Source organism: Danio aesculapii, chromosome 24, assembly GCF_903798145.1.
Source record: "Danio aesculapii chromosome 24, fDanAes4.1, whole genome shotgun sequence".
Taxonomy (NCBI): Eukaryota; Metazoa; Chordata; class Actinopteri; order Cypriniformes; family Danionidae; genus Danio; species Danio aesculapii.
Window position 1 is genome coordinate 28,526,867 of NC_079458.1, and position 24,723 is coordinate 28,551,589.

The following is a 24,723-nucleotide window of genomic DNA, read 5'->3' on the forward strand; positions in this document are numbered from 1 at the left end:
CTGTGCCCTCTCTCTCTCTCTCTCAAAAAAAAAAAATACAAATTTTTTTCTTAGCTTCTTAGACTTTACACACCTGAAACTTGTCTATAGAACTTGTTCACTGCTGCTCTTATAGTTGTGTGAATTGCTTCCTTGTCCTCATTTGTAAGTCGCTTTGGATAAAAGCGTCTGCTAAATGACTAAATGTAAATGTAAATGTAAATCCTTACAAATACAGTATAAGCAAAAGCTAGATTAAATATTATACATTTTGATGTAGTATTATATATATTATTATATGTATTGGATCTAAGTAGGCCTTCGTTTTAGTATTGTTTACTGATGTTACATCTAATGTTATGTACAACATAGCAAAAGTTATTTGGCAAATATGATTGGTGTACTCAAAACATGAAAAAAAAAAAAAACATCAACACATATTGGCAACAAGATAATCATGTAATTTAAATGTTTTTATTTTTTATTAAAACCATACAAACAATTGTCGTAATCTTATATAAAAAAGCATTAAGAGTTGTTCCCAGTTTAAAAGTGCTAGGCACCATGACTCTATTTTAATTTCCTTGTTTAAATGTAGGACAAAACACAGAGATTCCTGCTTTATAGAATAAGATATTTAGGAAGATATATATTTTTTTCTAATTCTGACTCCAGATGCAAACTATTCTGACTACAGTGTACCGAATTAATATGCATTTACAAGCTTGAAGAAATCAACAACAGAAACAACAATGTTTACATGTAACATTTCTCAATGCCCAACCAAAACATGAAGTCATAGGAATCCTCCCTTTTTGTTTTTCTATAATTTGCGTAAAAAAGTAAAACGGCAGTGATTATTTTGTATGGACAGGCATAAATAAGGCACATACCTTAGGCGTAAACCTTCTGATCGTGTCCTATTGGAATGGGTCATACCACTTTTGTGATTAAAATAAAAGTCACTGTAATACGACTGCAGAAATAACTGTACAAAAACATTACCTAATTGCTAGAGTACATCTTTAAAAAACTGTACAAATGCAGTTAGACATTGCAGATTGTTTTAATACTGCTTAAAACGCTTTTTGCTCTTGATGTGCCATTGTGTATATAAATTTGAATTTTGTTTATGTAATCATAAATGTGTAGACAGACAACAAGTTGATCTAAAAAGTCAAGGTATACGTGACATCTTACTATATATTTACTGCACTGCTGTGACAAAAACAGCACACTACCGACTCTTACAAAATAACAAATAAAATTACTGACATATTTAGATAAATTTAAACATGAATTTACACATTAAACAACATCTTTTGTTCCCAAATTCCAAATCATCTGTGCAATAACCAAAACATTGACCTTACTAAAATGATCACAGATATTTTTTTTTCTTGACATATGTCACATGAAGTACTGCTTAACATTGACCCCAGTCATTAACTGTTATATAAAAAATATGTAAAATGTAAATTATTATGGTAAACAAAGAAAAAATATTTACAAAGTTATAGCAATATAGTAAAGATACAGATATATCAGCTCTAGATGATTTGTTGCTCACATTACAAAATGTTCCTCTTTCTAGTGATGGTGTGAAAATTGGCCAAAACAAAATTTGTTAAAGCTGAAATCACTACAACATTAGTAAACATGATTTTTTTCCCTGTAAAAATATTTAACCCTGTCTTAACTTGTTGACAGTCGTGTCTGTGTGTATTTACACCTTCTTAGTAATTTGTAAAGCACTCTAAAATAAAGGTACACAATGAGTTAACCTACTCAGTTTAGTGAAAACTATGCACAATTTAGTATTTAAGAAAAATGGCATGCACTTGTAACAACAGTGCAAAAGAACTTAATAGGAGCAAAATCAACAAAGAAAACTGAGGCAAAAAAGATTGGTGCCTCTTTCGGTCATGATCATCTTCTAGGAAGACGAAAAAAACCCCCATCAAAATAGAGTCTGTAGCAACTCTTTTATCAACATTGCCTGTTAAACAGTGTTCATAAGGCTTTTTTTCTCATCCCACATCTTTACATGCACAAGTCTGTTAAATTTATGTTAACTATAAAACATTTTTTTGTTTTGGTGGGGCAGTTCAGACTACTGGATGATTGCCAGAAATTTACTCTCTTCAGCGAGGGTGGTGAGGAGGGAGCTCATGTCACTGATAGCCATGTTGTTTGTGCCTATATTCACACCGTGAAATGCAGAGGAAGCATGAGAATTACTCAGTCGAGAGGAAGTCATGCCAGATACTACGCTGCCCTGCTCATAACTATCATCAACAATGGAACAAATTCCTAAACCAACATTATCAGCTGGGATTCTTTCTACTGTGCTAGTCACCTGATTAACCCCAGATGACAGAAGAACTTCAGAAATTCTTTCTTTCTCTGCCATCAATGATTCCATTAGACATGACTGTACTATGTTGTGAGAGATCTTGGACTCTTCTGGGTCAAAACAGTTGTCAATGAACACAGGCTTTTGTTGCTGAATTGATGAGCAAGTGTTGGTTTGAAGGTGATCAACTTGATCAAGCTTCACAACGGAAACCTGATTTGAAAGTGAACAATTGGTGCCTAGTCCATTTTTCAAGCTTTGTGGGTGGCATAATTGTACATTATGGCTGTTCATATCCTGCCTAGTGGAGTAGGAAGTGTTGACAGCTGGCTGAGGCCGGTAAGCCAGTAGTAAGCTGCAGTTACCTGGTCTTTGCAATAACAGATTGCTGCTGACTTGATTTGTTATTTGATTTTGCTGGAGATGAGATTGGGATACAGCTGTATGTTGGGAACATTTCTGATGAATGGGGGCTGAAAAAATATGAGAGAAGTCTGGTCGACCAAAGTTGCTGTGTTTTGATTCCAGTTGGAAGGTTGAGAAAGACTCAGTCTTAATGCCTGTTTTCAACCTGGACTTCTCTTGGACTGGTTTTGCTACTTGTAGATGCTGCTCTGAATTTCTGCAGCCATAGCTTAAATCTGCCATGTGTTGAAGAGCTGAGTGCTGATCAATGAAATCTATATGCTGCTGTTGTACAACCATGTTTCCAAATCGACCAAAGGGATTGCTTACTGAGCTCTGGTCTGACCATCTGCCACACCTCTGAAACTGCTGCCTTGGAATAGTAACATCAGCACTACCAGAGCTCACTTCATTCGACTGGATAGGCATCAGATCTATACTAGTGTCTTCTTGCTCTACCCCTTTTTGTTGCTGTCGTGGACTGAGGAAGTTCTGGTTATCTGCGGGACTGATAATAGGCCTTTGGTTGTCTTGGTTATTTATTGATTGGGAATGGAGATACTGCATGAAGTCAGGCTGGATGTTTTTATTGACATGTAACAAAAGACCATCCTGGCTCATGGAAACGTTCTCAAGTGTGGATTGCTCCATGATGCTAGGAGGACAAGGGGAGTGCAGATCACTCTGAAAGCTATCTACTTGACAAGTGTAATTCTGTAGGTTTAGACCGTGATCTTCTCTGTTTGAGTAACCATAACTAGCAGGATATGGTGATGAAGTCATATTGTTTACACTACTGAAATGTCGTACTTGTGGCAAGCCATAAGAACTAACATTTTGTTTGTGATGTGTAGGATCACTAGCTCTTCGATCATTTTTCCCTGGACCACCACCAGAGTATGTTCCCTTTCGTTGATACACTTCTTGACTGTCATGCAAGTTGTGTGCACCATCACTACAGCGACGTGACCTGACCAGTGGTGGTAGTGTAAGCTGGTCGGTGTTCTTTCTGTCTTCCATCAAAGCCAAGTGAGTCTTTAGGCTTATATTCCCCATACTGGGCAAGGGTGTGGGAGGAGGTCCACCTGTTGCAGCTGCATACTTGGCCTTTAGGTTATAGTGTTGAGCTGGAGTGAGGTTCAGATCCCCTCTTGATCCCATACCACTGCCCTTAAAAACTACACTTCCACCAAACACCACTGCACTTGAACTTCCCCCATCATACTGGCTGGCTTCACTGGAGCGTCGAGAGGCATCAGTGGAAATAGGGTCATAAGAATCAGTGGCACTGAGATTATGGATATGTCGATGGGGGCTGTACTCTGAAAGTGAAGTCTGGCTAGAACAGCGACTGGAGAAGCAGGGGGAAATGCCAGATCGACGGCTGCTGCTCAGGTAAGCTGAGCTAGTGTTGCTGCCACTACTGTCCCGTCGTTCATGCAGCAAACTCAGAATTGTCAGCTCTGTGTTGGACGGCTCAGGGCATGGAGGCACCCTCACAGAAGTACTCCTCCCAAGGCATTGACCTGATAATACAAGATACTTTATTTAGTAGAGGTTAAGCTTATCATTATTGTGCCATTATAGTCATATTTAGACGTTAATGGGTACATTATTCTAGAAATTAAACTTCTGTCATCATGCCATTAAACTGCATTACTGAAAGAACAGATGTAACATTGTGAAAATGACTTCAATGTGACTTTTGAATAAAAATACAAGTTTGAAATAAGATCAAGGTGATGACAGATTTATTTTTTGGATAACTAGTTTAAAAGATTAGAAGAATGCTTGTGGGTCTGCAATTAAATTTGTAAAGTCTGATATGTTGACAAAGCTTGGAAAGTAAGACTTACCCTTTCCTGTGAGGGTAGGCATGGCCTGGCTTTTAGGGGGCGGTGTTGGAGGCAGGAATCCTAGCCTAGGCACAGCTCCATTCACCTGCCGTAACCTCTCAATCTTAACATGCTCCATCCAGCGTAGGGGCCGTCCAACACTTCGGTGAGTCTGCAAAACTATTGTTGCCGCAGTGGATGTTGCAGTGGATACTGTAGAGTCCATAATGGGGGCATCCTCCTTATCTCCTTCTCTGTTCTCCTCATCCTCCTCTTCATTTTCCATGTCCTCAAGTACTGCCACCTCCCCCGCAAGCCCAATACTGTTCACAGTAAGCTGGACTCCCTGGCTGATATGGGGGCCGTTGATGGACTGGTCACTGCTGCATGAAGACTGACTGCCAGGGCTTGACTGAGACGTCTAAGAAATGAGAGAAATTAATATATTTTGACTATTGTTGAATTTCCAGCAAGTTTAACAGATAAATCTATGTAGAGAATATTAATTACGTTCTAACATGTAAAAAAAATAAAAAAAATAAGCAGAGGTTTGCCCCTGGAGTCCCATGCTGCATCCCAATTTTTCAACTTGCACTACGCCTAAAAAGGAGCAATTTGTTTGTGTATAAAAAGTACACAAGTTTTTGTATGTAAAGTATTAGAAATAATGAGTTTTGGGAATTAAAACAATGTTATAATTGTGCTCTGTTACATTCTGTTACTTTAAAACAGCCAGTCAATGATCCTGTTGTAGTTAACATCCTCAAATACATACTCCACTTTATTTTTAATTTCATTTATATTAAACAAATCTTCCTACCATACTGACAGGAAAACAGGTAGTTTAATGGTGCTAAATTAACTAAGCATTTAATTTTAATATCAGGTTAGAAATAATATATTTAAAGGTAAAATGTTTATATTGTACATTGTTGACTAAATGTTGCTAGCAAAATCAGAATTAGTAAAAAGTAAATAATACAGTTTGAGGGTTAATTGTAATTAAAATGCACTGAACGAACATATTCCATTATTCAGCCTTACTAAAGCACATAAAGCACAGCTATTCTCTCAATAAAATCCATGTTAGCTATTTAGCAACGCAACTGGATTCACCAGGCAGACAGACACCCCTCCCATGACGAGAATCCACTTTGATTGTGAAGTGAATTTAACTTACAAATGAAGTGCAAATAAATCGAGTAAACTCGAAATAGTCATGCATCTAATTACGTGCGAATAGATTGTGTTTGGTTAGATCAACCATTTGGAGTTAAAATTTTTTCATAGAACCAATGATACCAATGACAAATGACTAAAGGTACTTGATCATGCATGTTGATATAATGTAATACTCATGTGACCATATGGAATAATATTGTGACAACAAAGAGTATGGATGTTAAATGTTCTGTACAAAACCAGTGATACAAAAAAGTAAGCTTTGTTTTTAAGACTGTACAAAGCAAAGTACACATACAGTTAGTTACCAGACGTAGCTTGCAATCTGATATATACTCATTTTACCATATGAACAGCATTATGACAACAAACAAACAAACAATGAATAAATAAATAAACCAACCAACCAACGGGCTTGAATTGACTATGAACACAAAGTATTACTGTTTTGTCTGGTCAACTTGATTTAATTTGTAAATATACATCCTTTCCTTTCATTCAGATCTGCAACACATTTCAAATTGGTTAAATAATGATGTGATTTGAAACAGGTGATGTCAACAGGTGATTGTAATTATGATTTGGTACAAAAGCAACATCCAAGAAAGGTCTAGTCCTTTAGGACCAAAGATGGGCCGAGGATCATCAGTTTGCCAACAAATATGTGAGATAATTATTGAAATGTTTAAAAACAATGTTACTCAAATAAATAGAAGATATTTAGATATTCCACTTTTAACAGTGCATAATTAAATGATTCAAGTAATTTGGAGGAATTTTAGTGTGTAAAGGACAAGGGCGCAACACCTAAGCTGAACATCTGTGATCTTTTTAGGTGGTACTGAATCAAGAATCATTATTCACGTATGAGCGATATCACCGCATGACCTCAGGACTATTTTGGCAAACCTGTCAAGTAGCACAATACGTAGTAACAACTACAATGCCAGTTTTAACTGTATTTTGCCAAAAGGAAGCCCTTTGTTAACACTGTCCAGAGAAGCCGTCAATTTCTCTGGGCTCGGAGGCATCTGGGATGCACCATCATGTGTACTGTGCTCAGAAAAATCTGTATTTCAGGTATATTTGGTAGAAATATATGCCGTGTGCGCTGGACCAAAGAAAAAAGGATCACCAACAGACTATTACCACAACATATCCAAAAGCTAGGGTCTGTCGTGGTATGGGGTTGTGTCAGTGCCCTTGGCAAAGGTAACTTGCACTTCTGTTGATGGCACTATTAATGCTGAAAAGTACACAGAGATTTTATGAGCACCTTCCTGGGAGGCCCATGCATATTTCAACAAGACAATGCAAAACCACATTCTGCACTTATTTCGAAGTCCTGGTAGTGGAGGAAGAGAATGCAGGTACTTGACTGGCCTGCCTGCAGTCTCAACCTGTCTTCAATAGAGAATGCGTGGCGCTTTTGGAAGCACAAAATGTGACACATAGACCCCGTACTGTTCCCCACCTTAAGACATGTTTGCAGGAAGAATGGTACAAAATCACCTAAAGCACTTCATCGCTTAGTGTCTTCTGTCCCTAAACATCTTTTAAGTGTTAAAGAAATGACAACAATACAAAGTGGTAAATGCTTTACTGTTCCAACTTTTTTTTTAAATGTGTTGCAAGATATATATTTTTTCTGATTTTAAATATATTCATTCTCAAAATTATTTGCATTTCTGGTAACTATGAGCAAAGAAAGCTGGGAAAAATATTTTTTATTCAAAAATCTAACCATACATACAGTCATGTACCATCAGATAAAAATGAAAACCTGACCGTAAGTGTAACTTCTAGAAGTTTTATAATGGACCAAGGTTGTATGTTGCATATCGTCAAAGATCTACACAAAAACCAAAAACTGAAACAAAAAGGGGTCACTGAATAAAATGTAAGATTCTGCCATGGCCATTTGAGTTTCCTGAACCGAATCCTATGGAAAATTAGTGGGTCAACTAAAGGGGAAAGAACACCAACATGGGTCAGAGAACCTGAAGGATCTGGAAAGATTCTGTAAGGAAAAATTCTGAAGGAAAAGATTTAGAACTGTTATCTGGGCAAATGAAGGATGCAAAAATGCATCTGATAAAGGAGTGCCAACAATGTTGACTAACATGAATTGGAGAAAAACCTTTATTTCATAATGATTTTTCTTCCCCAGTTTTAATTTATATTAATATTTATTTCAATGAAACATTAATGTATGAAAGAAAAATATAAACATAAAAGAGTACTGCTCATATTTACCAAGAATGCCAACTTTTTTGACCACAACTAGAATGCATTTACAAGCAGCATAATTATTAAACTAAGACATGACATGGTCGACCAATGACTGAATGAATAGCTCAAGCAATGATTTAGACTTGAAACAGCAAGTGAAATGAAAATGTAAAAAAAAGCAGACCTAAAAAGACATCACCATTCTCACCTGATCACCCACTGTCCTTAGTAAGAGAGGACATGTAATGCGTGGCAGTGGAAAAAAGATATTCAGTTATTTATTTGAACATGGCAACTTGCCAAATATCACTTGAGACATATTTTTAAACGAACAAAAATTTCACTGGAGGGCTTATCATTTTGCCTTCAACTGTGTGTGTATACGTACAGTTGAAGTCAGAATTATTAGCCCTTCTCCTTAAGTTTAATTCATTTTTATTATTTCCCTAATTTCTGTTTAAGAGAAAGAAGATTTTTTCAACACTTTTCTGAACATAATAGTTTTAAAAACTAATTTTCTAATAACTGATTTGTTTTATCTTTGCCATGATGACAGTACATAATATTTTACTACATTTTTTAAGATACTAGAATTTAGCTTAAAGTGCCATTTTAAAGGTTTAACTAGGTTAATTAGGTTAACTTGTCAAGTTAGGGTAATTTGGCAAGTCATCGTATGACAGTGGTTTGTTTTGTATGACTATGACAGTGTGACTATGAGAAAAAAATGCTTAAGGGGCTAATAATCTTGACCTTACAATGGTATTTAAAAAAAAAAACTGCTTTTATTCAAGGCAAAATAAAACAAATTTCTCAGAAGGTATAAAATACTGTGAACATTTCATTGCTCTGTTAAACATCATTTTGAAAATACTTGAAAAAAAATATTTGGGGAAAAAAAATCAAAAGAGGGTTATTAATTTTCAATTTAATTATGCTATAAATATATAATTTTCTTAAATTTATTCTTGATTTTTGACATGAAAGGAGGCTTACCATGGGCTTCTCTGTTTTGATTGACTTGACTTGCAGACATTCTTCCTGTTTTGAGGTAGCATGGGTATACTCCTTTTGGTCAGTGGTTGCTCCAGGTTCTCGTGGTTGAGGTGGCGGTCGTGGGTATGTCTCCCCCACGTTGTTTTTTGGTGACATGGGCCTCAGGACCATGAACAGTTTTAACATGTTTCCTTAAGGAGCTGGGGTCAGTGTACCGCTTAGTGCAACCAGGAATTTTACACACATAGGGTTTCTGAGAGAAATAAAAAAGAGCATTTGCATATGATAAAATTAAACTTTTACCAATGCATGCTATACATTTCTGTAGAGTGTGATGTAGCTGTAATATAAAAGTTCAGCGAAAATTCAAAGAGTGAATCGGAATGAACTACAGGCATTTAGTTCCCATGATGCTATGTAAAAGCAGCCTCACACAAAAAAGCTTTCACAGCCCCATGTCAACTTACACACATTTTTATAATTGTTGACAGTGCTTGCAAGATAAATATGGAACAAAACTTTCCAAAACAACAACAACAACAACAAAATCAATCCCAATGTCTTGAGAATATTTAATTCAATATATTTTCCGGTCACACTTTATTTTGATGGTTCGTTTGTTGAATTTAAGTCACAATGCATCTACATGCCAAACTAATTCTCATTAGATTATAAGTAGACTGTTAGGTTGGGGTTATGGTTAGGGTTAGTGTAAGTAACTGGCAAAGTTTCTTATAGTCAGTTAAATGTCTGTTGAAGGAGCAGTATCAACAGATATTAAGCAGACAGTCTACTATACTCAAATGGCCATGAAAATAAAGTGTTACCATTTTCCTACACCTAAAATTCAAGGACCTTTTTAGGACTCTTCAGGTTAAAAACCATGAAATTCAAAGTCTTTACTTTCAATTTCACTCTCTTTCGTGGATAAGGAAATGTGTTGTACGCACATCCATTAGCCTACATAATACATTTAGTTTGTTAAGTGCAAAGATTTGTTTCAAAATGATTTCGAAATTCCGTTCTAATTTCCAAACGAAAAAATTATCAATAATAACGAAGTGTGGTCAAAACTGAGTTATTTACAAATACACATGCTATGCCCCATATGGTCTAAAACCTGACAGGTGGGCAAATCTAAGCTTGTTTTTAATAAAACAAATATAAATTTGCATATAATAAATAAACTACTACTAATAATAACATTATACAAAAGCAAATTGTCATGGATAACTGAAAAAGCCCCCGAGATAAAGGCATTAAAAAGTAGTTTTTATATATATATATGTAGAAAATAATAATTTTTGTAATATTATAATCCTTTAATTCTTTTTTATTTGTAAAGATATTTGCGTATTGCTGTACATCCTGTGTGTTTTAAGCAATGTTAAAGGAGGCACACAATTAACGCGCTCTGCGCTGGACTTTAGACCTCCTCCTAGCTGGTCTATTGAACAAACTATTTTAGTTCCTCAAAATAGCAACGCACTAGCAATGCGCCTTAACACACCTCCTTTTGAGACCAGAACGCCTATGGCGCACATATGAGTGCAATGCATTTGCTATTTAAACAGCATGGTGCAAAACGTCAAAATGACTCTTGCGCTGAGCTGAAACTAGCAAGCAACAATTGCGTTGCGCCTTGTGCTGCATTGCGCCGGGTATATGATAGGGTCCTAAGAATGCAAACGGTCGGATGGTGCTGTGAAAAGGTGTGGATTAAACTCTTCATTGTAAAGCTCTTGATTCATTCATTTTCTTTTCAGCTTAGTCCCTTTATTAATCTGGGGTCGCCACAGTGGAATGAACCGCCAACTTATCCAGCATATGTTTTACGCAGCGGATGCACTTCTAGCTGTAACCCATCACTGGAAAACATCCAGCTTGCATTTGTACTGAATTCACATGCAGATGAAAGGAAGTATATGGAGCAAAAACTGAGGTGTGTTACATATTATTACACTTTTCATGTGTCTGTAGCAACTTAGATTATTTTTTAATGAAATGTTCATACTGAAATAATTTTCTTAAAACAATAAAATCTTGAGCTCATGATGCAAAAATATGTTTTCATTGTAATAAGATTTAAAAATAAATAATGTAATATTTTTTTTTTTGACAAATTACATTGTAAAACACTATGGCAATGTATACAGTAATCTCATCACAGTTGATGTAATACCTGCACACAATATAAAATGATGTTTACAAAGTAATAATTTTTTTCAATTCATGCTCTTTGAGTTAATACATTTAAAGTCATTCTTTGTGTTTTGTTTTGCCAGTTGTTGGCCAGTCAGTCACCAATTTTGTTGTCATTTTAATCCCTTTTTATCAATGATGAATTATTTTATTAAGATTTTATTTAGTTTCAAAATCTACCTGTTTCTTTTCGTGAACTCATGCTTATTATGCTTGATGTTTTAATGCTTTTTTTCTGTATTTATCTAAAAGAATAGCCTTATCAACCTCTGTCCAGTTTGGTTTGCATTCTTTGTATTCTGTGATGTATTCTCTCCATAGGGAAAAATTAGGGATGAGGAATTAGGGATAAATTACCATGATCATTTGTTGTTTACATTAACACTCAATTAAATAAATAATTATATGCAACTAAGGTAATTATTCATGTCATGATTTTATAGGCTACCTCCCACATACCAAAATTTAAGAGAAAGACTTACTCAACTAACTCAACAGAATATAAACTGCACAGACTAAATGTGTGAAGTCATGAAAGTGGATTACAAAGATAGTGAAAGATAAGCAATTGTGGTTAAAATCTAACTAAGTTTGGTTTAATAAGAAAATTACAGATCTTTCACTAGATAAGACCTTAATAAGAGGTGGCATGACAAAATATCAGTGTCAAGCAAACCTATAAAAAAGTAACTAAATTCACTACCTTCTACTTGTCAGATGTAGTACATAGTTGTTGCATTGTATTTTATGACTTCATATTTTAGGACATTCATTGTGACAATTTCATACAACATTGCATGAAAAAAAAACCTGATACTCCATTTAGCTTAAGATGTTAAGTAATTTTAGTGAAATGTATATTATATGAAACAAGCTGTATAGGATTAGGACTAATTTCAACCATCACTAATTTATTGCGAGCAAAGCCATTTGAATCTTTTTTGGCTCATGACTTCCGGTCTCATTCACTTCCATTCATTTTCAGATGTTAAAACAGCTCGTTATGCTGCTTGATGTTGCGAAACTGATATTTCTTATTATATTATTCTGCTTTGTCTGTATAGTCATCCAAGCACTTGTTGGTAGAGCAGGTTAGTTTGACCGTTTTCTGCAGTTTATTATTCCTAGTAAGATTGAAAAACAATAGTGAAAACAAGCGCACTTTAGCATTGAAGAATAAGGTCAATAGCACATTATTGTGCTTCATTAGTATTGAAATTGCACTTTCATTTTATTATGTATTGTAGCCTAGCAGCTGTATTTCCAAACTGCAACAGCTAAATGAACAGTACCATGTTGTTATTGATTATTGTGTACTGTCTATAAATTTTAATACCTTATCATGGCCAAGGCAAACACACTTAATACCAGAGCCAGTTAGAAGGGCAAGATAATGTACTGCACTCCCAAATAAATGGATGGGTTTATAATGTAATTAATACACATTAAACCTTATCGCAGTATTAAAGGCATATTAGTGATTGATATTGTTGGTTCACAGTTTTAAGTGTTCTTGTAAAAACTATATGTTTTGCTAGTATATCATTTTCAAGTTAGTAAGCAAATAAATGATGCTCTACTGCCACTTTTAGTATGGCTATAAACGTCACAAAAAGGTTATTCAAACTCACATTAAAAAACATTGCACACAAAAACAAGCACAAGAGGAGTCTCAGATCAACATGAAAAGATTTCCATATGGCGCTTGCAGAGGCACTTTATTTGATTCTCTCCACAGTTAAATCTACTGTTGATTAACTGATGACATTCCTAGCACAAATATATTACAACTGCGTTTTAGAAAAGTTGGATTTGTGTTTTTTATGTTCTGTTTACTGTAGATGTAAGTAACTCTAAATACATGGTACCCATTACCTATGTTGACAAAAACTATGGCAAAATGCTTGGGACTGTATAGTACTGTAGTAATGAAGTGCCAGAGAGAATGTGAAATGAAACCTTTGGAAGTTTCTCTAACTTATAACTTGTTGTACTTTCTATATTGGAAAGTCTGTTTTTCAACACAGTAGTAGGTAGAGAGCGTTGAATAGAATAGATAGAGTGTATATTTAACACAAAGTGTAATGCATAAGTGCAAAAGATCAGGGTTGATTTCTGTTGAAGGTGAGTCGAAATGAGATTTCATTCTGCTTTCAGCACATCTGTTAAAGTTGTCTGGAAAATGATTGAGCAAACAAATAAATATGTAGTAAGTTCATCAGCTTGAAGCACAGCGAAATACTACCTCACTACTGACAAATGTAGTATATCAGACTCAAAGCTACATTATTAATACAGTCCAAGACAGTGCTCAAATGGTACTGAGATTGATTCAGTGATGTATTGTTTGTATGAAAGCCTCTTGTTCTTTAGAAAGGAATTAGAAGTCAATTTCTGCTGAAGATGAACTAAATCCTGACACGGTCAGAAATTGTGATGTTAGTGTTTATTATAAGAATTAGGTGTTTTCACCTAACAAAATTAAGAGCATTAAATAAAATAATAATGGCAATCTTATTAAGGTAGCATTAACGACTTGGTTAACCCTTGTTCTCTGAAGAAGAAACTGAGACGTTATGTCGTGACAACATTAGCAGATTCCAGGAGACCAATCACTCTGTATGAAAATGGGCCAGTAAAAATTGACTAGTGGAATCTACATTCTTTGGCAACTTAGCAGTCTTAGACAATCACTTTTTGTTGAGCAACAAAGCTCAGCATTCAGCTGGTGTGTTCAGAGTTTGTGATCATCAGACATAATTAATAATTATGTGGCAATACAAATTTTAGCTGGTCAAGTTATGACTAAACAAGGTTTTCCCTTTCCTTAGCCACCTAATTAATAAGTAACCCATAATTAAATATCATATGTAGATCGTGCATCAGCCCCTGGAGAATAACCACTCACATGCATGTGTTTGGTAGGTGGCCATGACATGCAACGTTTTGTCCTGCAGCTTTGAAGCTCTGGCATTAAATAATACAAAAACGTATATGCTTTGGATGGGAGGCATGAACCGCTTTCTTCACCTGATGAATGCCCATGTACGCCTGGTCACCCTCAAGTTAACTATAATGAGGGCAGAGTAGCTCAAGGCTCTGGCATGAAAAGTGCCTTCTAAGACTTGTTAAGTTTGGACATGAATGCTCAGAGAGCATAGAAAGAACACCATCTTGAAAGATATGCAAACTGAACAACCGTCTTGCTCTTTAAGATGGAACTAAACTACTCTGTGAGGTGTTGAGACCCAGCCACTTTTACTGTATGCACTGTATCAAGATGTTGCCTGCTACAAAGCAACATCTGAATGAGTGACAGCCGTTTATATACCCGTATGTATGGGTATAACCTTGCCAGTTTTTTTAGGGCCCATTTCACAAAACTCTTAGTGACTAGTCTACTAAGCAGAATCCCTATAATGTTCATCATGCCATTAATTGTGGTGAAAGACTAAAAGGGAAAGATGTGTCCAAGTCCATTTAGCTTCAGAGTTAAGTACTTTTACTTAATCTATCTTATATGAAACAAGCTGTATAGGATTAGAGCTAATTTTAACCATCACTAATTTACTGCGTCTTTAAAATGCTGGCTGGAGTCAAACAACACATAACAGGAAAGGCCGAAAAAATAAACAATGTGGCAATGTCTGTGAAAACATTTGCATAAAATCTGTCAATTTAATTTCATGTTCTTTATATTTGTCTACTTGGTCTAAAGCAAAAATATTTGAGATATTAATAAGATATTCTTTGTATATGTGTGAACTGACCTCATAGAGTGTGTGCGATTCTGGTGTTTGGCTCGGTCAGATGCATTCGAAAAGGCTTTGTTGCAGCCTTCATGTTCACATACATATGGTTCTCTCCTGTATGTGGAACGCAAATGTGTTTTCAGGTTCTCCAATCTGGGAATATGCCTTTGAACAGCCTTCAAACTGAGATAAAAAAGGACAAACAGTTACACAGATATTTATAGACAGGCTTTTACAGCAGGTTTTTTGACTAAAACCAAATCCAGATCACAAACTGTTCTGTACTGAAAAGAGTGTCAGAAATCATCAAATACCAAATGTGTTAAATGCAATTCTCACCGTGCATTTATGTGGCTTCTCTCCTGTGTGTCTGCGCATGTGAACCACCAGCATATACTGGGCCTTAAAGGGTTTCTGCTCTCTTGAACATTCCTCCCAGCGACACACAAATTCCTTTTTTTCTCCATGAATGTGGTCATTATTTATGTGCTGTGAGAGGAAGAATACAGTCGGTCAAAAGTCATGCTAATGAGTAGCATAATATGATATGGAACCTTTGTCATGCTGTGTGCTTTAACAAAAGCATTAGTATTTTTACAAGTATGTAAAAATAATAACATTAAAACTGTACCAGGACGTTCCTTTTTTAACAATTATTAAAAAAATAAAATAAAAATACACCCCAATCAACAAACAGTATAATTGTCTCAACTTTGTTTTGTCAAAACATTCTCATGTTGATTTTGAATAAAGGTAGAATTATGGTAGATGATTATAATTAACAAAACAAAACAATAATGTTCAGAATTAATTAAATAAAAAATATTATTTATTATTATTATTATTTACTTTATTTAGCCAGATCACATTGAGACAGTACTGTCCTCTTCTTCCAGTGAGAGCTGGTCAAGACTGCAGGCAGCACATAAAGTTTCACATATAAATCACAAAAAGTATACCACAAAATTACAAAATCACCATTCATAAAAAGGTCAGATCATAACAAGTATATCCTTCTAGACGTCGTACAGAAGATGTTTTAAAAGTACTCAAAGTCGGAAGTGTTTCAAGATTAAGCTGATTTTCAGGTCATTCCAAGCCCTAGGAGCATAAAAGGAAAAATCACGCTTGCCAAGTTCTGACAATACCCTTGGGACTGTAAAACAAATACAAAAATGTTATCCCAAGAGAGATGTTTTGCATCTTTGAAACATGGGAGTCTTGCAAATAAGTTTCTTTAGCTTATAGGCAGTGTAATCTGTTCTATGCAAACAGTGTTGGGGAAAGATACTTTTGAAAATAATGCAGTAAAAATATGAGTTAGTCCTCAAAAAAGTGAATAGTTGCATTACTTAGTACTTTTTATGGTAAGTAGTGCATTATGTTACTTTTGCATTACTTTTTCTTGCCTGGCTGAGGTTTGATTTCTTTCAGAATGTTCACACCCTCGGCTTGTTCCTGCTTCACCAATCACTGCTCTCCTATCTACCAGCGTGATGGGATACCGGCCCAGAAGAAAACACGGTCATGGAAGCTAGTGCTGTGCTAACCTGGAAGTGCTCCGGACCCATTCGCTGGTATGGTCCATACCATGCATCAAACACTGCCTTTCTGCTCCCCTGAGCGCCACTTCCAACCCAGTGGTCATCACGAGCACCCCTTGCTTGAGCTACTCGGGCGAATGAAAGCACCTGCAATGGTTTCTCCTTCAATGTTCACTGTATATGGAAGCTAATGCTCACCAATTTCCTAATGAAATTTCAAAAGTTGCTTTTATGATTTCCCTACTTTCAGGACGGCAGATGCCAGTGGGCAGATGCTTTGTTTAATGCCCACAGCCCGGTGATGGCCACCTCCCAAACCTTATAAGTGTAGCAGGAGAGATAATTATTTTTCTTTGCGTCATTGATTGATGGGTCTTTGTTTCTGCCCTATCACCAAACAACATTTGGGCTACAAAAAGGGGAAAACATTTGCTACCTGGAATGCGTCACCGGATGGGATGCTGCACCATGAATGTGCTTCCGTCACTCCCGGACCTGCCGAGGGCACTCGAAATACAAATCGGGTTGGATATTTCTTTATCTAAAGCATTGTTTGGCTGTGATGCCAATGCAAAAGTAAGTGTAGAGACTGGAAAAGGTAGAAAGCACTGTCTTAGTAGTTTTAATGCTGTAGTTAATGCGATAGATATGGGAACGCTGTATACCCGCTTCCTTTTCTCAGCTGCGAGAACCAGACGCAGGTGCGCAGCTCTGTTTGTTTTGCTGTGCTGGCTGTTTGACTAAAAATTACATGACGACTGCCTTGCGACTGAAGCTTGATCCCCTTGGGTGAGCAGTAGGTGTTCGCATACAATTATAAATTGTCTAATAGAAAATTTGTAACTTTATACCATAATGATTTTATTCTTTGTTTATAGGGCTCGGTGGCATTCTGTAAAATGAGCTCCTGTCGGGCGCTCTATGTTTATTTGTGGCTGCAGTTGCTGTTCTGTTTTCCGGGTTTATTTTGGTTACACAAGGATCGTTTAATTAACTAGCTTCGTTGGTTGATTTTTTATTATTGCTTCCGTGAGTCTTATTTCTCCTATTTGGTTGTTGTTTTGATTATATTTTTGTGAGTGTAAAATCCTCTTTATTTTTGTTTATTTGTTTTGGCTGGATTTATAATTTTTTTTTGCTTGGTTTATTTCTCTTATTTTGATTATTTATCCAGCTTGATTTTTGTTATTTTGATTTATGAGATTTGGTTTTTCATGTATTTTTGCCTTTTGTGAAGGTCTACTGGGGCTCTGTATTTTCTTTATCCTTTATTTTTGTTTAGTAAATTGATCTTGGTTTATTCTTCTACTTTTGTAAACCTTTTTGGCTTAAGATTGAGCCTTATGCTCATTTTCTCTTTTTATTGTTTAAGATGTGATTAAGTTTGTCTTCATTGCACAATTTTCTAATAAGTTTTATTTCTTTGCATCTTTCTAATTTTTCTTTGTTGCAATTGTGATTTTCGTTTTGATTGCAGGGCATTTGTCCGAACTGGTCACTTGTCTGCTTTGTGACAGAACCCGAGCTCCCAGGACGAAAGGCTAATTTATAGGTGATTTTAGGATTTTTCTCACAGTATGTAGTGATCACTGTAGTGTGTGTTTGTTTGTGCGCGTGAGCCCTTTACATAGTGGAATGCAGTTTTTTCACTTACAGGAAGTGCAGTCTGGCCACTTTCCCTGGCTGGTGAGCTCTGGCCCTTGGGCACAATTTATTATTTTACCAGCTACTGTGTCAAGTGTTGCAATATTGGATTTAATCGTGTTTTATTCACAAACGTGTTTTGTACTGTGCTATGTCTCTGATTCTAATTGGTGTAGTGAACTTGTGCCTGCCTTTTAGGTGGTGCATGTATTTTATTTCTTTGGGCGAAATTCCCAAAGTGGCACAGTTGGGTAAACTGGTGTAATTTCTATTCTATTAGTGGTTTTCTTCCTCCCTCTGCCCACCTGCCACCTGCCATCAAGTCGCACTCTTAGCAGCTTATCGTAAAGGACTGAAACCTCAAATTCATAAGCAAATGGTTATTTATGATGAAAATGCCAATTTAGAAACCTTCATAAAGAAGACTATCAGCGACTCAACATTTCTGTTTGCCATCATCTGCCTGTCCTTCTTCCACGTCTGTTAACCGAATATCACCACCCAGTGTTCCATCACCAGCGCCAGAAGCCGAAGAGCCTATGATCACGGATGCATAGCGTTTGGAATCCTCTAAACGTCAACAGCGGATACGCAACCAACACTGTCTATACTGTGGGGAATCCACTCACCTCATTTCAGCTGCCCAGTTCGTCCGCCTCGCCTAATGGTGGGTAAGGTTACGCTCACACCTTCTGTCTCTCATATACCACATATGCAATCAGAATTAATTGTGAACTCCCATACTCTCCCCATACATGTGCTGGTGGATTCTGGAGCGGCTGGAAACTTAATCTTTTCTATATTCATTTCCTAAGCATCGTATTCCCTCCATGTGAATGAGATTCAGTACAAAATAACCACCATACAGAGCCACACCATTAGGCGATGGCCAAAATATCCCAATGTACGAAAGAAGTGATACTTCTCTCTCCTCTTAAACATCAAGAGAAGTTAAATTTTACTCATCTTCCCTCACGCCAACGTTGATGTCATCTTGGGCAGACCATGGCTCAAGCAACACCAACCCCATATTAACTGGCATACAGGCGAGATACTGAAATGGAGTACCGCTTGTGTCACACATGGTCATATAACTTCCCCTGCTGTTCACCTCTACGAAACACAAACTCTTATCAATTCAAGCCACCACCATTGAAGCTCCTCATCACTCATCCATCCTCACCATTACCTCCATTTACCAATCATTCACCGACGTTTTCAGCAAGGCACCCAGTACCCCCTCATCGGTCCTGGGACTGTAGCATCGACCTGCTGCCAAACACCAAACTCCCTCACGACAGAATATATCTCCTTTCCTGTCCTAAATACGAGGTGATGAATTCATACATTGACGAGGCTCTCCATCAAGGGCTCATCAGACCATCCACCTCTTCAGCTGCATCTAGCTTCTTCTTCGTTTCCAAGAAGGACGGAGGATTAAGACCCTGTATCGATTATTGGGTACTGAATACTGCCACGTTGAAGTTTGCTTACTTGCTACCACTGGTTCCTGCTACTCTGGAGGAGCTCAGAGACGCTCGCATCTTTAGTAAGCTTGATCTTCGAAGTGCCTATAATTTAATCCGTATCCAGAAGGGGACGAATGTAAGACTGCTTTCATCACCCCCTCCGGCCATTATAATATCAGGTTATGCCCTATGGCCTAGCACACAGTCCTTCCATCCTCCAGAATTTCATGAATGAAATCTTCAGACACTTCCTCCATCGTTTCACGATAGTCTATATCGATGATATTTTGATCTATTCCGTAACCTAAAAGAACACCAGTCACATGTTCAACAAGTACTCCAATGTCTCTGTGTAAATCAACTCTTCCTCAAGCCGAAAAGGGGAAATCCCATAAAACCATCATCTCCTTCCTCGGATATGTGATCGATGCCGAAGAGGTCAGTATGGAGCAAGGCAAAGTGGATGCCGTTTCTCAGTGGGAAACACTGAAGACCCTCAAAGAACTACAACGATTTCTGGGCTTCGCCAGCTTCTATAGACGGTTCATTAAAAACTACAGCATCCTTTCTGCTCCTTTGGTCTTTTGCCCTGAAGCGCATCACACCTTCAATAAACTGAAGACCATGCTTACCACAGCACCCATTCTCCGTCATCTGGACCCTTCACTGCCTTTCACGGTCGAAGTAGATGCAGCTGAGGCACCATACTTTCCTAATGGTCTGGTGAACCCAAAGCTCTTCATGTGTGTGTACTACTCCAGGAAATTAACATCTGCGGACCAAAACTATGGAATCGGAGACCGTGAGCTGTTGGCCATAAACTTGCTCTTGAGAATGGTAACCATTGGCTTAAAGGGGCTCAATGTCCCTTTACTGTTATCACAGACCATAAAAATCTCCATCTCTTCGAGATGCCAAACGCCTCAATGCCCGTCAAGTTTGCTGGTTCCTTATTTCTTCACAGGGTTCAACTTTCATATCACCTATTAGCCTGGTCACAAAAATGTAAAAGCTGACGCTCTTTCTTGGATGTACTTATCTATTCCTGATCATGATTCCCCTAAACATGTCCTACCACCTTCTGTCTTCATCGCTCCTATTATGTGGCAACTGGATGAAGATATCCACTCAGCCACAATAGAGACAGCGCCCCCTGAACTCCCTCAGGGCCTCCTTTATGTGCCTACCAGGTATCGTGTACTGCTCCTGGATAGTACACACACATCCCTCGGCTCAGGACATCCTGGCAGCAGGCGAACCCTCTCGCTCCTCAGACAAAAAAATTGGTGGCCCAAAATGACCCAAGATGTCACCCAGTATGTTAAGGGTTGCTCAGCCTATGCCATCACAATGACACCTCGCCGCCTGACTGAAGGTAAACTGCAGCTGTTGCCCATTCCCCACCGACCCTGGACCCACTTAGGAGTTGACTTTGCCACCGATCTGCCTCCATCACAAGGGTATACCACCATTCTTGTAGTAGTTGATCGATTTTCAAAGTCATGTAAACTGATCCCTTTAAAAGGTCCTCCCCACAGCTCTAGAAACAGCAGAAGCCCTATTCCAACATGTCTTCTGGAATTATGGGCTCCCAGAGGAATATTGTATCGGATGGAGGACCTCAATTCATCTCCAGGGTCTGGCGGGCATTCTTCCGGCTACTGGGCACTATCATCAGCCTTTCTTCTGTTACCAGCCGCAGACGAACGGACAGACCGAATGTAAAATCCAAGCGATTTCCCATTACCCCTGAATGTACTGCAACAGTCATCGAAATACCTAGAGCCAGTATCTACCGTGGGCTGAGTATGCTCAAAATTCCCTTCGTCAAACCTCTACTGGCTTAACCCCCTTAACCAATGCAAATCGTCACCGCCTACCGAATCCTACTTACCAACCAGGGCACTACAGAATATCTTGACTCCCGGTGGCGGAACGGCCAACTCCAATATCTTATAGATTGGGAAGGCTTTGGTCGTTAGGAGAGATCCTGGACACCCCGCGATGACATCTTAGATCCAACTCTCCTTGAGGAATTCCAGCATAGTCACGCCGAATGCACAGCTCCTCGAGGGCGTGGTCGTCCCCGCCGCCAGTCTAGGGTGCCAGGAGTCACCCGTGTCACAGCCTCGGCTTGTTCCTGCTCCACCAATTACCGCTCTCCTTCACAAACCGCCTCTCCAATCCCGCGAACCACCACCAGCCGTCTAGACCTCTGCACCTGTTCCCTCTCATTAAAGGACACTATAAAAACTTACCTCATTCTCCCATTCATCCGCCGGTTTCGAAGTCGGATGGTTGTCCTAACCTTTGCTCCTTCGTCTTCTCCTCTTCTTCAATGGATGTCCCCTTTGTGCCTTCGGATCCTTAATCTACTGATCAAGGGAAGTGAATATTCTCATATGGTGTTTACGTGAAGATCTACCATTTACCTGATGAACTATGTGTCTAAATTCTCACCTTCTGATGTTCCCAAGAACGAACTGTGTGTGAGATCGCTAACATCAGATGTTTACCTTATGAACTGTTGATGAGATCGCTAACAGCCTTGACACCACTCCTCTGCTTCCTCACTTTGATTCAGTGACTTGTTTCAAATAAAACTCATAAAAAAATAACCATCCTTGTCTTCCTTGTCTACCAGCGTGATACAGAACTTGCAGGTTTTATTTTTCTTCTTCTTTTTTTTTAAATAGAGGAGTTCTGCAAATTAACTGCACCTTCATTTACATAGAAAACACATAGAAAATAATTGTTTACGATAATGTTATCTTCTGAGAGTTTCCAGACCTCAGAGCAATACATGACAGAGATTTTTAATAGTTTTAAAGCAATTTGTTTGTTTCTTTTGTCATTTTTAAATTTGTATATATATTTTTTTTGTCATTTAGTTAAGTAAAGTTACTGTTCAATGACACAATACCCTTTTCCCTTTCTTTCAATTAAATAAGTCTAGAAATGTAAGGCTCTGGCACATTGTAAAAAAAAAAATCTACTTAAAGTAAGTGTTCATGCTGCCTTAAAGTTTTCTTTACTTACATGGTAAAGTTGTCTTAACTCAAGTTAAAGTTTACAGGACTCAGCAATCCAAGTGTAATATACAAGGTCAAAGTTTAGTTAACTTAAATAGATATGTTGTTGTAATTAGGAGTGATGTTAACAGGACTTATAATTCTAGTGTAATAAGCATGGCTTAAGTTTAGTGAACTTAAATATTGAAGTTGACTCTCATTCACACACACTATGGCTAATTTTGTTTATTGAATTCACTTTTCCCACATGTCTTTGGGGAAACCAGAGCACCTAGAGAAAACCCACCAAACACTTGTTAAATTTTTAATATAAAATGTATGTAGCACTAAAACACACTTTGCTTTTCTTAAATATTTAACACAAAATGCATATTCAAAACATTCAAACTCAATTCTAAACCCGCTCGAATTTTACAACACACTTAAGCCCTTTTTTACCAGCACAAGCAAATTCACCAGCAGAAAGACATTAATCATCTGACATCACAAAAAGTAAATATAATTTAAGTAAAAGTATTACAATAAATAAAAATAAACAAAGTATGTATAACAATTACAAAACATATACAATAACAAACTGTAAGTAGATTCATTTAATAAAAATGTGTTCGTTAAAAATGTGTTTGTTTTCATTTGCACATATTTGTACTATTTAAAGCCCAGATGTTTGAAAATGTTAACTAATATATATGAGTTTAGCTGACTTCTTTTTAGACTTCTTTTTAAAAAAAATCTAATAAGTTCAGCCACGTAAAACTTTGATATATAAGTTGCCAACATGTTCAATCCAGATAAGTTAACATAACTCAAATATTAAGTTGTCATAACTAATTAGCACAACAAATTTTTACAGTGCATGCCATCTTTGTTTTTGTTCCCACAGGGAGCATTAATGTGACTTTGTTAATTTTAATTGAGCAATTTCTTTTTTAAATGCTAATTGATTAAAATAAAATGTACCTCACAATTCATTTAAAAAAAACAGAATTCAAATATTATTTGCATATGTTTATCTATTGTATTCATTTCAGTGTAAGTACTTTAATTTTCAAATCACTGTTATGCCATGCTTGATGATATTTATAGAATTCTAAAATTAATTTCTAAACATCTACAATCCTCTGACAATATATATATTTTTTTAACTATCGTATTTTTTAATAAGTATCTTTTTTAATTGACTTTTCATTGCCAAATTTATAATAGTGATAATTTGTTTTTGCTAAAGCTGCTTCTGCCTCATTAGTGCATAGGCTGTTATATAATACTCTTTTTTTTTTTGTTATGTTAAACTAGATGTTCAGTTTAAAAGCATAATTATAATTGCATAGTGTACATCATACATTTTCCAAGGACATTTTAATACAAATTTGCTTCTTTGTTTGCAATGGAATAGAATTTTTGGATAACATTGTTTATTCAAAAATATGTATTAACATTATGTAAATTTTTTACTGAACAATAAATATCTGTACAATTCCAGAACAGAATCTGCAAAATAGACAGGGTTTCAGATTTATCAGCAGCACCTCCTTACAGTTTAAAGTTATCTACAGAATGGACTGGTTATTAACATTATTAAAAAAAAAGGAACAAGAATCGCTGTTTCAGTTTACATTGAACATTTACTACTGCCAAAGCCACTGAACTATCTCTGTGAACCATGTCTGGTTCTTCCAGAACGGGGTTATTATAAGGATGGAGTATTGTCCTCCTTGATCAGTCTATTGAGCTGAGGCAACAGGACAATTGAAGATGTAAACACTGATGTTTATGGTAAAGATACAAATCACTGTTTATGCAAATACGTGATTCATGATCTGTTACACCAGTAGAAAATAGTGACTGTAAAAGCCTAATTTGCTGTCTGCTGGAGAAGCAATTTCCATTGGTCCATTTACCAGAAAACTCTGCACTGCAGTTAGGAAAATGAGAGATTTTTTGTCCTTTAGCATAATCTGGACAATGCCTCTGAAGTAAGGTTGTCTGTTAGTTAACTGGAATAGACCATGTTTTATGGTCCATAAGACCAAAGCTGAGACTTTCAAGATAGCTCTTCAAGCCTGCAGCCAAGTGACAAGTGGTGTTCGTTTTA

At 36.9% G+C, this 24,723-nt stretch overlaps 1 protein-coding gene across 1 annotated transcript in view; it reads right to left on the reverse strand.

Annotated features, from left to right (window-relative positions):
• Positions 1–431: 431 nt before the first annotated feature.
• Positions 432–24,723, reverse strand: part of LOC130218719 (transcriptional activator GLI3-like) — a 300,195-nt gene continuing 275,903 nt past the window's right edge. Inside the window, 7 exon segments of the mRNA XM_056450972.1 lie at positions 432–4,266; positions 4,597–4,996; positions 8,986–9,120; positions 9,122–9,238; positions 14,954–15,094; positions 15,096–15,122; positions 15,279–15,428. Coding sequence (XP_056306947.1) covers positions 2,093–4,266; positions 4,597–4,996; positions 8,986–9,120; positions 9,122–9,238; positions 14,954–15,094; positions 15,096–15,122; positions 15,279–15,428 — 3,144 coding nt within the window. The 3' untranslated portion in view covers positions 432–2,092.